The sequence below is a fragment of the Acomys minous genome, assembly GCF_964271855.1.
Source record: "Acomys minous genome assembly, chromosome: 15".
Taxonomy (NCBI): domain Eukaryota; kingdom Metazoa; phylum Chordata; class Mammalia; order Rodentia; family Muridae; genus Acomys; species Acomys minous.
In genome coordinates this window covers 32181129-32197236 of record NC_140497.1, presented here as the reverse complement: position 1 = coordinate 32197236, position 16108 = coordinate 32181129, and the positions used below count along the sequence as shown (strand labels likewise).

The 16108-nt window shown below is 43.2% G+C and overlaps 1 protein-coding gene across 3 annotated transcripts; it reads left to right on the top strand.

Moving 5' to 3' along the window:
* The first annotated feature begins 1403 nt into the window (after window positions 1–1403).
* TRIML1 (tripartite motif family like 1) lies at window positions 1404–10675 on the top strand. 3 transcript variants are annotated; one of them, XM_084758131.1, is made up of 6 exons: window positions 1404–2007; window positions 2255–2350; window positions 4505–4738; window positions 6514–6536; window positions 6702–6799; window positions 9495–10675. In XM_084758131.1, exons 1-6 carry the CDS (start codon window positions 1582–1584, stop codon window positions 10028–10030), a joined length of 1413 nt encoding a protein of 470 aa, XP_084614257.1. In that variant the 5' UTR covers window positions 1404–1581; the 3' UTR covers window positions 10031–10675. The 3 variants fall into 3 exon arrangements, with proteins under 3 accessions (XP_084614257.1, XP_084614255.1, XP_084614256.1); XM_084758129.1 differs by having other exon boundaries at window positions 1408–2007; window positions 9492–10675; XM_084758130.1 differs by having other exon boundaries at window positions 1410–2007; window positions 4508–4738; window positions 9492–10675.
* Window positions 10676–16108: the final 5433 nt, after the last annotated feature.

The window sequence follows — 16108 nt, the reverse complement described above, 5'->3', positions numbered from 1 at the left end:
GATACCATTTCGTAAATCTTTTTTTCCTATGATGGCATTTAATTTAGAGTCATGGCAAATTTAATTTTTTGGAAGACTTTTGCTTATGATTAATTTTTTTAAAGCACTTATTATAATGCTGTGCTCATGTAGCAGCCTGGAAGTCACCTATGCCACAACACTTTTATGGCGCCTTTCCAATGCCACCTCTATGCCTGTGAGGAAAAACATGATCACAGGATGGTTTGTTTAAATTCTAATCCTAATTTTTGAAAATGGTGTACAAATGACACATGGTTAAAATATTTGAATCAAATGTTGTCACCCTGGATCTCTGCCACCAGGCCGAGAAGTTATGGAGCGATGGCTTCGGGATGGTGAATTTTGGCCAGTCAAAGCTGAAGATAAGACAACACCTAAATATCCTTTAGGAGGTGAGTGCAAAGGAGAATCAATTCCCAAGTCAAGACAAAAGGTTAATGGGATAACTTTGGCAAAATCCACCTATAGAAGGTTGCCAAACCGGATAGCTACAGGCTGAGAATATAAATACTCAGGTATTATGAACTGAGTGGCGCTTAAGATATACTTTCTGGCAAACAGCAAGTAAAAGGAGGATATGACAGGAATGACTCATAATCATATGGCATTATGAATCTATAGCACTTGGCACTAATTGTAGCGGTTACCATACATAAATCGCTATGCTATATATTTACTCTTTCATACACCAAAAGGAAAATGTCTGCCCGCTCCATTTCTGCCAAGTAAGAATTAAAAGAGAATCAGGTGGCTTATGACTAGTTTGAACATTTCTCAGAAGTGAAAATAAGCAAGCAAAATTATACTTATACCAAGATATAATTATTTGTATCCATCGCATGGTTCAATGATCTCCTGAGATGACGCTCAAGAATATCACTTGAGCTACTTCTCATTATGGCAGATGGGTGAGCATCATTATCTTTCAGGGAAGAGTGATAAACGTAGTTGTCAATTCGTTGTCCACCTAAGGTTGAGGAATAGTCCTAGGCTACTGTTCTTTGTTAGAGTACAATCAAACAAAATATACAGAGTACCTGATCACTTTGCTGAAAGCTTAAGTTTTGGTCAAGTATAGGAAAGTGGTTAATGAGAAATATATGTTGCAGTTTTCTTTTTTCCCAGCTAGTTTTGTCAAGTGCAGTCTACAGAAGGATTTAGACCGTACTTCTTATCAGAGACTAGCATAATTTTTGTGCTGGTTTACACTAAGTAATTAAACTTCTGAGCCTCAAACTGATGTGTTTAAATGGTTTCATGGTGTTATGTTCAGGAACTAACTAAAAAAAAAAACCTCAATTATATTGGATCCCCAGGATTTAGCATGGGGCATGCATAGGAAGACATTCAATAAAAGTTTGGGGTTGGTGACAGTCTGTGCACAGGAGTTCCACATTAAGTCACAATTGGCTTTGTGGTGGAGAGCACATATCATTTGGTGTAATCAGGCACAGAGGAGAACAAGAGTTTCTTGTAACAACAACAACACAGCACCTGATCACCCAGCTGAGACTGAAGAGGACTTCTGTGATCCCAGACAAGAAGCGTAGCTTTGTTCTGATGTCCGCCACTGAGAAAATGTCCATGGCAGATTTGATGGAGAACCTTCGGGAAGAGCTCACCTGTTTCATCTGCTTGGACTATTTCAGCAGTCCAGTGACCACCGAGTGTGGGCACAGCTTTTGTCTGATGTGCCTCCTCAAGAGCTGGGAGGAGCATAACACCCCTTTATCTTGCCCTGAGTGCTGGAGGACTTTGGCAGCCCCTCATTTCCAAGCCAACGAGCGACTGGGGAGACTGGCGAGCATAGGCAGGCAGCTGAGGACCCAGGTCCTGCAGAACGAGGACGAGCTGAGCAGCTGTGGGAGAATGCTGGGAGCCAGCAAGGTGTTCTCTGATGATGAGCAGAGCGTAGTGAATTTTTCAACACAAAGTCATGGGACGAACAGGGCGTACTTCTCAAGTGAGGCGGAGAAGCAACACAAAGTAAGTTGGGTTGCTCAGTAGCAACCTCAGAACACAGAGCTGGTCCCATCCCTTTATTCTCATAGAGCTCTCTGTCGGTGCCAGCCACGGGTGCACGTCTTCAGGTACCACACCGGTGGCACACTAGCTTGGATCTTGCCTCTACCCTTTCTTTGAGAGTCTTAGTCATCTTTCAATTACTGGCTTTCCTGATCTTTCTACCATGGGGTACCCTGCTATTTGCAAAGGGGGTTTGTTTCTATTGCAGGAAAAACTCCAGGATATCATACCTCTTTTATGGAAAAAGAAGAAAGAAGCTCAGGTCATCCTGAACCACGAGAAGGAGCGAGTGATACTGTGTAAGGTCGGTGTCTTGTCTAATGTTTGGTCTTGTGTATGAGATGCCTGGTGACATGTTGCGGGGGGGGGGGTGTGGCAGGGAATGACTGTGTTTGAATCCTGCAATAGGGAGTTCCCTTCCTATTTGGGGTCTTCTGCCTCTGTGTGTTCACCTGGGAATATCACAGTTCAGCTCGGGTTCACTCACCAAACGTAGATTTACGTTTCCTTATTTCTCCTCCTTGGCTTGCCTTCGTGATGAATCTGGTTAGTATTATTTTTCAAATACAAGCAACAGATTTGCAAGAGAGGATGGGAACCAGTTTTGAAAACGAGCCTGACGAATGCTTGGTGAAAAATTTGCATGCAAATGAAAAGCAAGTAAAGAGGAAGGTCCAATAATGCCAGAGTAGTAGATTGAATCATACTGGAGCAGATGCCTATGGTTAGATAGAGTTCTGGACTTGAATTGCCTAGCAAGTAAAGCAAAGAATTAGACGTTGAATGTGGCACAGACAATGTAGATATTAGTCCTGGGGAGGGGGCTCACCGGGGAAAAGCATTTCCTGTGCAAGCCTGATGACTTGAATGAGGAAACCCAGGGTGCACATGAAAGCCAGAAGGACAAGTACTGTTTGTTTGGGTTTTTCGAGACACAGTTTCTCTGTGTAGCTCCGGCTGTCCTAGAACTGGTTCTGTGGACCAGGCTGGCCTCAGACTCACAGAGATCTGCCTGCCTCTGCCTCCCAAGTGCTGGGCTTAAAGGCGTGAGCCACCACTGATTGGCCAGGACAAGTATTTATGACCTCTTGTGATCCCTACCAGGAGATGGTAAGCAGAGACATGACAGTCTCCAGAAGCTCACCTGCAGGCTAGCCTGGTATACCCCACAATTAACAAGAGAGATGCCTGTCTTAAAGTCAAAGGTGGAGATTGATTAGATCTGAGGTTGTCCTATGGTCTCCGTATATGCACGCAGCATGCATGGCACATGCATACAAGCATGCGGGCACACCACACACACACACACACACACACACACCCCTACATGCTAGTGCACTCAAAGTGAATATTTAAGTCTCCGAATAGACTCTGAACAATTTTGATTGTTTGAGACAGACTGTCCTTATGCAGCCTAGACTAGCCTCAAATTCTTGATTTTTTTTTTTTCCTTTCTTGGCCCCACAAGTGGTAGTATTTCAGGTGTGGTGTACCACCATTCATGGCAGACTTTGAGTTCTTTTGTTGTTGTTGTTATTGTTGTTATTGTTTTACGAGGTAGAATCTTGCTATATGGTCCTGGCTGGCTGGGAACTCACCATGTAGATGAACGAACTGACCTCAAATTTCCATCAGTCCTCCTGACTCCGCCTCCTCAGTGCTGGTTTTATAGGCATGTGCCACCATGCTGGCTTAGATCTAGAACTAAGTGCAAGCTTTTGTGATGTATTTCTAGTATGTAGTCTGATGCCAAGTTTGTTTTTATAAATCAATAGTTGTCTAAGAATATACACATGCACCTTTCATATTTTTCTCCTTTTAAATTTTATTTCATTTCGATATCTTTTTTCCTTTTAGTTTTATTTTCAAAAATTTCCTTTTTTAAATTTCATTTTCTTTTCTTTTTTCTTTTTTGTTTTTTTGAAACAGGATTTCTCCATGTAACCTTGGCTGTTCTGGCCTCATTTTGTAGACCAGGTTGGCTTTGAACTCACATTGATCCGCTTGCCTCTGCCAGTGCTGGGATTAAAAGCGTGCACCACCACACCCGGCTGTATTTAATTAGTGCTGATTACTATGTGTCATACTTTTTTTTTTTACTTTTTTTGTTTGTTTCTTTCAGTAGAAATGACAATTCTTAGATTAGAAAACCTGATTCTGTTGAGTATTGGGTACATACATATCTTTCAAACTCTACTCTTCACTCACCAATATAAAGTATTATAAGCTTCACGTGGTGGCTCATGACTGTAGTCCCCGCACTCTGGGAGGCAGAGGCTAGGTGATTCTCTGTGAGTTCGAGGCCAGCCTGCTCTACAAAGTGAATCCAGTACAGCCAGGGCTACATAGAGAAACTCTATCTCGAAAACAACAACAACAACAAAAGTATTATAGGAGTGTTTCTGTCGCTAACGTGTGTGTGTGTGTGTGCTCGTGCATTTTTGTGCACATGTGACAGCAGGAAGAGACAAAGACTTGTAAGCAGGTCGTTAAGTCTGAATATATGAAGATGCACCAGTTCCTGAAGGAGGAGGAACAGCTGCAGCTCCAGCTGCTGGAGAAAGAGGAAAAAGAGAACATGAAGAAGCTGAGGGAAAACGAGATCCACCTGACCCAGCAGGTCCGACACCTCAGCAAAATGATTGGGTGGATTGAGTCCACCTGCCAGAACTCGACTCTGGAGTCTTTTGAGGTGAGGCAAAAGTCACGAGGATGTTGGGAAAATTAAGGGAAAAAAGGAACGTGTACGGTGGCCCATAGTATTTCAAGCCACAGGAAACACATTTTTTTTCCTGTATTCATCTATAAATTTAAGTTCGGCCTTTAAAAGTAGTTTCTCTAAGGAACAGACATTCTGGGATTCAAAAATTCTTGCAAAGGAGGAGAAATCGAACAAGGAGAAAAACAAAACTTTTCAGGAACAAGCCGAGGCATAACTGTAGTTTCTTCTGCATCTGCCTCTGCAAACTCAACTTTGAGTGGTAATTATTTGTAAGCTACGAGGCATGGTAAATTTAATCTTTTCAAAGATCTGATGAGGGTAGGTACTAGGGCCATGCAGCCTACAGGTTTGTCTTTTGTTTTTAGGTTTTCGACACAGGGTTTCTCTGTGTAACCTTGGCTGTCCTGGACTCACTTTGTCGACCAGGCTGGCCTTGAACTCACAGAGATTCTCCTGCCTCTGCCTCCCAAGTGCTGGGATTAAAGATGTGTACCACCACCGCCCAGATTTTTGGTTTTGGGTTTGTTTGTTTGCTTTTTGCTTTTTGTATGCAGCCTACAGGTGATCATCATCTACAAAATAAACGTGGTGTAGCAAATATTTAATAATCAGATTCATGGCAGTTAGGGAGATCAGCTGGTCCTACAGCTAAGAGGCCCCAGAACCCATGTGTTCTGTGTCCTGTGCACACTGTTCTATCTGCCTACTGCTGCATGAGCATCATCTGTCATAAGCCAGGGACCAACTTCAACTTGATGTCTCATCTATGAACAGATTCTACAGAGTGCTGTCTAACTCTTGTCTTCTGAATGACTCAATCACATTAAAAAAGCATAACACGGTCATTTTTCTTTGCACATCTCTGTTTTTTTTTTTCCGGAAATGAGGTTAATTATTTGGCTTTGTTCTGAAGAAGGGAAGGGGCCTTATGTATCCCCAGTCTTCCTTGACCATCTCTAGACAGATAACAGTTGCTGGGGTGGGAGTGAGATTTTTTTTTTTCAGTGATGAAGCCACTGGTAAGCTGCTCATGTTCTGTAAATAGTCCCTTACGCCCCCCCCCTAAATAACCCTAATTAAACAAACAAGTCATGTCAGTAGAACTGCAGACATGTTGGGAAGAGGGAGGGGATGAGTAGGAGTGGGAGGAGGAGAAGAACAAGTTCACGTGCATAAGCAGATACATCAAAACACACTGTTTACAAGTATGAATGCAGCAAAATACATGTATGGAAATGTCAGGATGAAACCCACTATTGTGGATAGTGAATATATGCTAAAACCCAATTTTTAAAAAGACTTTTTAAAGAGCCAGCAAGCGATTGCTCAGTGGGTAAAGGTGATTGCTGTCAAGGCTGACCACGTGACTCCATCCAGGGCTGGGATCCATGTGGTGTGAGAGAACAGACTCCCTTTAGTTGTCCACTCACCTCCATATTCATGTTGTGGTAAAATGCATTCCCTACTCCCTACACGTAAGATAGATGTCACTTTTTACAACTAAATTCATGGAAGAAACGAACCACCTATTCTCTAGTCAGTGTGAGAAACATGTTCATCAACAGCCATCCTTAGAAGAAGCTGGGTTTTTACTCTCCTGCCCTATCTGTAACACTGGCTCAAGGTGTGCAAGGCCATGGGCACAGAGTCCATGGAACTAGCAAAAGGTTGTGATGAAAAGGGACATAGTATTTGCTAGGGATGGAGATGAACAGATAGTAACCTTCTTTTCTTTATATCCCTAGGAAGTCCAAGGAGCCATTGACAGGTAGGTTTCTACCAGGTCTCTGCTGTGTAGAGTATGGAGATCTAGCGCTGCTGTGGGGATGAGTATGTGGATGTTGTTGGGGAGAGATGCTATGGACCACCAAGTGTGCACCAGGTCATATGGTATGTGTCACGGAGTGAGCGGGGCTCTCTTTTCTCCTTGAAGGTGTGAGTCCCTGTTGCTTCAGTGTCCAGAGACCACCATCACGCAACTGAGCCTCTGTCGCGTCACTGGGATGAGGGAGATGCTAAGAAAATTCAGTAGTAAGTCCACCTCCTTGTTACATCTCCAGGGATTTTCTTTTTTTTTCTTACTTTTTTTTTTTTCCGAGACAGGGTTTCTCTGTGTAGCCTTGGCTGTCCTGGACTTACTTTGTAGACCAGGCTGGCCCCGAACTCACAGTGTTCCACCTGCCTCTGCCTTCTGAGTGCTGGGATTAAAGGTGTGTGCCACCATCGCCCGGCATCTCCAGGGATTATTGTAGTTAAGTTCAGTACACATTATGGGCATCACTGTGGTTTCAGGGAGGCAGCTTCTGGCTGGCATAAAAGATTCTCCCGACATAAGGCTCCCAGTTATAGTATCCTGAGCCAGTGCTAAGCACCAAGTTGCCAACACTGCCCACGCTTGAGCCAAGAGGCAGGGAGCCTTGTTTGATGGTCCTTCAGGCTCTGCTTGTTGTCAAAGGATCCCTAGCCTGACTTTGTGACCTTGGTCTACGACATGTACACACCATACCCACATACACAATAACCCTCTTGGAGAGGACCCTGCTTTGTCAGCTCTCTTCATGTTAGGATAAAAGCTAGGTTAAGGGTGTTCAGTAAGGGTGATCATGGTGTCGGTGTGTACCTGAGTGTGAGTGTAGGTGTATGTGCAAGTCAATGGGCAGAGGGCAGAGGGCAACCTTGGGTGTTAGTCTCTGACCCCTTTTGCGGGAGGCCCCTCTGTTTCTTATACCCGGATGCTTTGGGAATACATTCGAATAGAAACTGTCTAACCTGGATTGTTATCTGGGATGGGGAGCAGATACCATGAGACCCTATCTCAAAACTAACAAACAAAACACAGAGCGCAATCACTGAGCTTAGTTTTTACTGCCCCATGGAACAGACAGTGAAGCTCTGAGCCAGAACAGAGCCGTGTGCAAAGAGGATGGGCACATCTGTGTTGGTGAGAGGAAACTGAGTGTAACATATGGGGTTGTGTATAGCCGGATGCATGGTGAGGTGCAAGGGTCCTGAGCTTGCTAGGTGCACTGATTGGAGAGGTGTGTGTGCACACAGTACATGTAGATGAAGGAGCTATAATGCCAAATGCATTCTTACAAGACAGTATGTATGTTTTTAATAACTTAAAACCAAACAGGGTCCCAAAGTGAGCTAGCTACCTTCTATGCTTGCCTGCCTCAATGAGGCAGATTATCCCATCTGGAGTCAATGAAAGTTTGAGGCCTCTCTTGTGACCTCATAGGTGGGCAGGAGAGGAAGGCCCCCAACTAGCTCACAAGTGCTCTGACATTGTCATTAACTCACACAAAGCTGCATTTGACCATGGCATAGTGAAAAACAGGAATTAAGAATTTTCTATTATAATACTCAATGATTTTGTAGGCTCAGTAAAGTTAATCTCTATGAATTTCAGTTTCTTTTAAATTTATTTTTGCTTATTATATTGTTTTATATTTATTGAACAAGGTCTCATATTCCCCAGGCTGGCCTAGAACTCCCTGTGTAGGATATAAACTTCTCTTGCCTCATGATCCTTCTGCCTTCACTTTCCAAGTGCTGTAACTACAACTTTGTGTGACCACCCCAGGTTTGTTTGTTTGTTTTTGTTTTAAGTGTGGAGGATTGAACCCAGGGTCTTGTTCATATTAGACATGTATTCTATCAAAACTACAATACCTCTAACCCTCCTTTCAAATTTGTTTTTTATTCTTATAAAAGATTTTCTATTCTCTCTCTCTCTCTCTCTCTCTCTCTCTCTCTCTCTCTCTCTCTCTGTCTTTCTCTCTCTCTTTCTATCTCTCTCTGCATGTATTTGCTTGCCCAGAAGTGTTGGATCCCCTGGAGATGGCAAGTGCTGAGAATCTAACTCAGGTCCTCTGGAAGAGCACCCTGTACTTTTAACTTTGGAGCCTTCTCTCTAGACCTTGTTATTTATTTATTTCTTATGCATTATTGTATCTAGCATAATATGATCATAACAACAATTAAATATATTAATGCATAGGCAATAATTTGCACTTAGAAGAAGCACAGCGAATGTTAATTACCTGTTTTTCTTCTATCTGAACAGCAGAAATCCTGCCACGGCTAGCAGCAAGGGCGCCCTAGCATACATAGATAACCTGAATTCTGTACTATCTTGTCCAGAAAACAACGTTTATTAATTCATAGTTCTTTGCACCCTCACAGATGTACACAGCCTCTCTCACATGACTATTGGATCTCTTAACTTCACTCTCTGTTCCATGGGGCAATAAAAAAAAAATTAGCCCAGAGATTCTGCTCTGTTTTGTTTGTTTATTTTGAGATAGGGTCTCATTCTATAGCCCAGGCTAGCCTTAAACTCATGACAATCATCTTGCCTAAGATTTCTAAGTACTGGAATTACTGACATAAGATGCCAAGTCCAGCTAGCGGTGGATGTTTTCTTTTCTAAAGAAGGCTATCTTATCAAATACACCGAAGTTACATTTAAAAATCTTCTTGTTTATTTTGAAGTACAGTCTTATACTATAAACCAGCTTGGTCTTGAATTCACTACATAGAGCTCTTTGGCCTCAAACTTGGTTCTGAAAACTCAAGGCCCAACCTGGGCTGCTTGGTTAGATCCTGTCTCAAAAAAAAAAATAATAATAGGACTAGCTACTAAGAGTCTAACTTAACGTTAATATGTATGGGAGATTTCCAAGGATGTCAAAAGATCCATTCTTTTCTCTTCTTGCAGCAGATGTAACCCTAGATCCATCCACAGCCAATGCCTACCTAGTTTTGTCTGATGACCTAAAAAGTGTGAGATACGGAGGAACAAGACAGCAATTACCTGACAACCCAGAAAGATTTGACCAGTCTGCAACTGTGCTGGGGGCCCAGCTCTTCACCTGTGGGAGACACTATTGGGAGGTGGAAGTGGGAAAGAAGACTGAGTGGGAAGTGGGCATTTGCAAGGACTCTGTGAACAGAAAGGGGAATCACCCCAAACCTCCTGGGGACCTCTTCTCACTCATAGGCTTAAAAATTGGGGATGATTATAGTCTGTGGGTTTCATCGCCCTTGAAAGGTCAGCACGTCCGAGAGCCTGTGCATAAGGTTGGCGTGTTTTTGGATTACGAATCTGGACACATAGCATTCTACAACGTGACAGACGAGTCCCTCATCTACAGCTTCCCATCAGCCTCTTTCCACGAAGCTCTCAGACCTATCTTCTCCCCTTGCCTTCCAAATGAAGGGACAAACACAGACCCTCTTATCATCTGCCACGTCTGAGGGGGCGTGCCTGCAGCCTTCACCAAAGGCAAGGTCAAGGACCAGCCTAGTCACCAAGGTGGTTAGTGCATTCAAAGCCATCCCTCCCCAATGACTTTCCGCAAGCCCAGTTCTGCAACAAAGAGCCCGTTACAAATCTATCCAACACCAAGAAGAGGAAGCTGATACCTTTAACCGACGTCGTTATCTCTGTGTGCTGGCCACTCGACATACACCACTGCTACTGTTCTCTACCTGTCAATCACTCACAGGCCAGTTTTATAAATACAGGTCATTTTTTTAAAAGTCTTGCTTATTCGTTTTTCTTGCACCACGCAGCTTGTGTTCTCATCTAACATGCATTGCCTGTGTGGCCACCTCATAAGTGAGGACCGTCATCTACAGTGGGTGACCTCCATCTACAGTGGGTGCAGAGACTTAGGACTCAACCTGCTCTGGAAAGCTATTCTTCCATGAGGCCTGGGGTACTTGTCCTCAGGAAGGCTTGTAAGTCCACGATGCTGTTCATATTTGTTATCATCATCAGACCCTTCGTGTTAGCATGATCTTAAGAGCCTAGGACTCTTTATAGTTTATTGCGGCTAAAGGTCTGGCCAATAAATGTATCAATGGAATGAATGCCAAGCGGTTTGGGTTTCAGCTGAAGGTGTTGGTTATACCACTGATACTTGCTAAGAGCAGAACTCGTGTTGTTCCTGGGAAATGGATACCAACCTCTCCCATCTCTGAATGCCGGTGTCTGGAAGGCTGGGCGTGGTGTCCAGGTGGAACTCCTTTGAGTTGATCTTTGGGTTGATCTCGTGTCACCGGCTGGCAGAGTCAAATCTGCAGACTTGTGTTCTACTTTTGCAGTCTTTACCATTGAAGTTTTTTCTACCCTTGTTTTTTAAAAATAGAAATCTACTTACCTTGAAGAATGTCACCAATCATAAAGTCATAGAAAAGACAAGCCAGTGGATAGGAGTTGGCCTCCACACAACTGCCTAACTAAAGGTTTCCAGGGGGAAAAATGGGAAAATGTCATGGGTTGTGTCTAAAAATGGAGACTAGATTGAAAGGTGTGTGTGTGTGTGTGTGTGTGTGTGTGTGTGTGTGTGTCTGTCTGTCTGTCTGTCTGTGCATGTGTGTGTGTTAATCTTGAACCTGGCATGGTGGTGCATACCTGTAATCACAAAATTTGTGGGGTGGATGGAGGCAGGAGGATCAGGAATTCAGAGTCACTTTTAATTACACAGTTTAAAGCCAGCCTGGGCTTCATGAGGCCTTGCTCATAAACAACAAAACAAACCCGGTGCTCAGCGTGCAAAGCCCCCATGAAGTCAGAAACTGGGGTTTGTGCTAGAGTTCCTGTCTGTCATTGACCGCAGTGGTCTGTCTCTCTTACCCTGACACATTTCAACCTTGTGACCCAAAAGACAGGGATATGAGCCAGGCTTCAGATGCCAGAAAACACTCTCAGCTCTGTGTTTACAGCATTCTGTCACCACACATAGTAACAGTCAACAAATGGGGGTGAGGGTCTTGCCGATTTGTTTCTCATTAATATTCAACTATTCAACTGAATAGCTTTTCTATTATCTTTTCCTCTTTTTTCGTTCATTCATTCATTCATTCATTCTTTCTTTTTTTTTTTTTTTTGATTTTGAGACAGGGTTTCTCTGTGTAGCTCTGGCTGTCCTGAAACTCGCTCTGCCAACCAGGCTGGCCTCGAACTCAGAGATCTGCCTGTGTCTGCCTCCTGAGTGTGGGGATTAAAGGTGAGTGACAACACGTCCAGCCACTTTCCTGTTTGTGTCATCACTCCTTACTGTGCAGCATTTACAGTGTTCTCTATTTTCAGCTATACCAAACCTACATAAGCCTTTAAGTAGGTTTAATGATTCCCCTAGCAGTGGTTTTTGCAGGCAGGTGGTGCTCAGCAGATCCCAGGGCCCTGTGCTTGTCGATGTACAGCTGTACAGATGTTTGAGGCATGTTTATATAGTCACAAAGGTTTTGTTTACCTTTTGTATTAATGGAGTGAAGATCAAAGATCTTAGAACAATAGTAAGAGCATGCACTGTGTTGCCCTACTGTCTTCCAAAATGGTGCACGCCTTTAATCCCAGCACTCGGGAGCAGAGGTAGGTAGATCTCTGAGTTTGAGGCCAGCCTAGTCTAGAGAGAGAGAGAGAGAGAGAGAGAGAGAGAGAGAGAGAGAGAGAGAGAGAGAGAGAGAGAGAGAGTGTTCCAGGAGAGTGAGGACTACATAGAGAAACCTGTCTTGAAAAACAAAAGACAGAAACAAAAACAAAAGGCTGCAAACCAAATCAAACCAAACAAAAAAAGACCAGAAAGGTGTATTTAAACCAAGACAACCAGAAGCCTTGCTGTAAGAAACTCGATTTATCAAGAAGCTCCTCAGTCCCCAGGTCTCACTTGCTCTTCTGAACCATGGGAAGCATCTACCTAGCATGAGGATTTTGTGAGAAGGCAGTCTTCATAGAGGACAGCACATTTTATTGGTTCTTCTCTGCCCTTCAAAAGACCACTTCAATAAATTAATTTAAAAAAAAAAGACCACTTCAAAAAATTCTTCTAGAAGTAGTCAGCAAACGCACAGGGTGTGTGTGGAATATGGACAATGTGGACCTCAAAACATTTAGGACATTATAAAGAAGAAAAATGGTAATATGAAAGTCAGAAAAAGAGGGGGGAAAAGCCTTGTGGGTTAGTTTTTCATTTTTCACAGAAGTCCTTTTGACCATGCAGGGAGAGTGGCACACAGCTGCAAGCCCAGCAGTTGGAAGGTGTGAAGGAAGAGGGGAAGGGAGGGAGAGGAGGAGGAAAGGAGGGAGGGAGGGAGGGGGAGAAAAGAAAGGGGGGGGGGACTCTGTTAGAAGTCTTGTTATAGGTTTTTATTGTCTTCCGTATAATGCAAGGTTTTATGAGGCCTGAAGCTTATGCAAGTGAAGGGAGTCATTTAAAAGATGAACAATATTAATAAAATTACAAATGATAGAATAAGGTCAGGATCTTACAAGGATCTCAAGCAAATGAGAGGTCTGACACTTAGATTTCTCTTGTGGTGCATCTGTTTCTGGTTAGCCAGGTACAAAAATGAAGTACAGAGGCTGCGAAGCAAGCATCCTAGGCCTCTATACCTACTGAAACACGCTGAGCTAGTTTCTTATTTTTCTTCTTCTTTTGTTTTGTTTCGTTTGTTTGTTTTTGTTTTAGAGACAAGATTTCTTTGTGTAGCCTTGGCTGTCCTGGACTTGCTTTGTAGACCGGGCTGGCTTCCAACTCACAGAGATCCGCTTGCCTCTCCCTCCTTGAGTGCTGGAATTAAAGGCGTGCAGCACTGTGCCCAACTCGGAGCTAGTTTCTTAATTTCCCTGCACCTCAGTCTCCTCAGTGAAATGAGGTAGTCATGTCTGCCTCAAAGGCATGTTTCAAAAAGACTTCACTTGCCCAGAGAACCTCGCCTCCTTTAATTCAGGCGCTGTCAATTATCCATCCTTCTTTACTGGGCTTTGACATCCGTAGCAGTCAGATCCCCACCCTTATCTCACAGTGCTGACAAAGGAGTCCACGTTTAGCTAATCACTGCCTGCCTTGACTCTTACTCCCTTCCCCTACATAGTGCTCAGGCTGCCCGTCCCGGAAACCCTCCCTGGGCAACAGACCAGATCTTGACATTTGATAGCTCATTGTTTTGAGCCCAGGCTGGTCTGAAACTCAGGATGTAGCCCAGGCTGGCCTTTAATTTGTGGGTTATCCTCTCCCTCAGCCTCCTAGGGTTGAGATTGTATGCATGAGCCTCAATTCTAGTTCTTTTTAAAAATGTATTGTTTTTGTTTTTTACATATGCATTTATATTATTACACATAAATATCATAAGCTACATACAGAAAGAAGAACCGTGACACAATCAGGAATTATAAAAATGTTACATTCATAGTGCTTTGGCTATTTGCATTGGGCAGCCTTAAAGAAAACATCTTTCCTATCTTGGTGAGTCTGAAATTCTGAACGTAAGTTAATATCTATCATATCTCATCTCTATCAACTTAACACATCTATCTAGACCTAAAAACACCTTAGCCCCTAAACAACTAAGCTTCATTGTAAAACTAAACAACCTGGTCTTCAACCCCATCAGAGACTTGGGAAGGAACAAAATTAATTACCTGTGTGAACCAGAAGTGCAGGTTCTTACTTCTTATACATTAGGGAATTTTCTGGAAAAGTCTTGGGCATCTCAGTTGCTGCTTTTTAATCTTACTCGTTCATTCCTTTCCCTCCAGTTTAGACAGTGTGATCATACTGTTCAAAGCTGCTGTTCTTTTGCTGCGCTGTGTTTTCAACAGACAGGATAGATTCACAAGTCTTAGTTGAAAGGGAAATCCTCCTCCAGAAAGATTTGTTGGGCTTCATTTTGCTGAGGAACATCCTCTTTTAAAAAATTATATTCATTGGTGGAGTAATGGCTCAGCAGTTAAGAGCACTTGCTGCCCTTGCAGAGGACCAGGGTTCAGTTCCCAGCATCCACAGAGTGGCTTGCAACCACCTGTAACTCCAGCTCCAATGCCCTCTTCTGATCTCTCTGGTGGTCCACATAGGAAGATGCAGGTAAAATACTCATATATGCTAAACACATCCTTTAAAATGATATTAATTATTGACTAGAATATAAACAAAGGGGTTTCATTATGACATTTTTAGACTTGTGTACATTTACATTTTGCTCATATTCAGTCCCCACTAGCGTTTTAGCCATTCCTTCCTTGTCCCTTTCCTCTCACCCAAAGAGTCCTCGTATGCTTTCAGGATACCTCTTTGCAAAGTGACTGATTTTTCTGCCCTCCCTTAGTATGGAAAATCAATGCTGGGTACTCTGGAGTGAAAAGAGTCTGAATAGTGCCAGGGTAACTCTGTGTGTGTGTGTGTGTGTGTGTGTGTGTGTGTGTGTGTGTGTGTATGTGTGTGTGTGTATGTGTGTATGTGTGTGTGTGTGTATGTGTGTGTGTGTGTGTGTGTGTATGTGTGTGTGTGTGTATGTGTGTGTGTGTGTATGTGTGTGTGTGTGTATGTGTGTGTATGTGTGTGTGTGTATGTGTGTGTATGTGTGTGTATGTGTGTGTGTGTGTGTGTGTGTGTATGTGTGTGTGTGTGTGTATGTGTGTGTGTGTGTGTGTGTTGGGGGTGTGCGCACATGTGTGGTGAGGGGCGTGTTGTAGGGGGAGCCCTCGCAGGAGGTCAGTCTCATTTCTTTCTCAGTGCTCCTCCTTGTCCCGCCAGCTGGTGCCCCTCCCCTTGACAGTGTGCCACTCTTCTTGTCCCAACCTCGCCTGTCTTGTCTTCCTAGATTGAGTTGCTAGTTTTTTCAAACCTGTTCATAGAAGAGACTCTTATTTGGATTTTCCAGGGTTCTTTGTTTCTGTCACTCCGGGAAGCCTTGGACTGAACTGTCAGAGAGAAGAGCTTAAAAACACACAGGAAAGGACTAGAGCGATGCTTTGAGATTGTATCCCAACCCAAGTCCTTTTTCCTCCGCAGGGAAGCGGGAGGCCCTCCCGGCTAATCTAGAGGGATTCACATTACCCTTACATCCATGCTGGCTATTTTTATTGTTTATTTTTAAATTAACGAACACCATCAACAGCCAGTTTTCAGCAATGTAAACACCAAGAGCCACACTGCACATGTTATTCCCTTGAGCTTGGGACTCTCGCGTTAGCAATGTAAGAGTTTGTCTTTCTTCTGAATAGATCTGAAGAACTGCTAGACTTTGTTAAATTTTTATGAAGTATTTTAAAGAGTAATTGTTAAATGTGCTGTCTCCTCAGAGGTGCTGGGAATGTTCTGTTTTTGTCTGGCGCGGCTTGCGTCTATTGTTCAGGCTATGAAAATGCAATGGGCTGGAAATTTATATGTTCAATTTCTGTATGTAAATTGTACTTTAGTAAAATTTTTCGAAGAGAAAAAAAATACATGGCTGTCTTTCATTATTGTGTAGGTTGCTGTGAAGCATACTGAGAGGGGGTGTAGCACACAGGCAATTTTTTTTTTTTTAAAAAGGGACTGAAGACTGTGG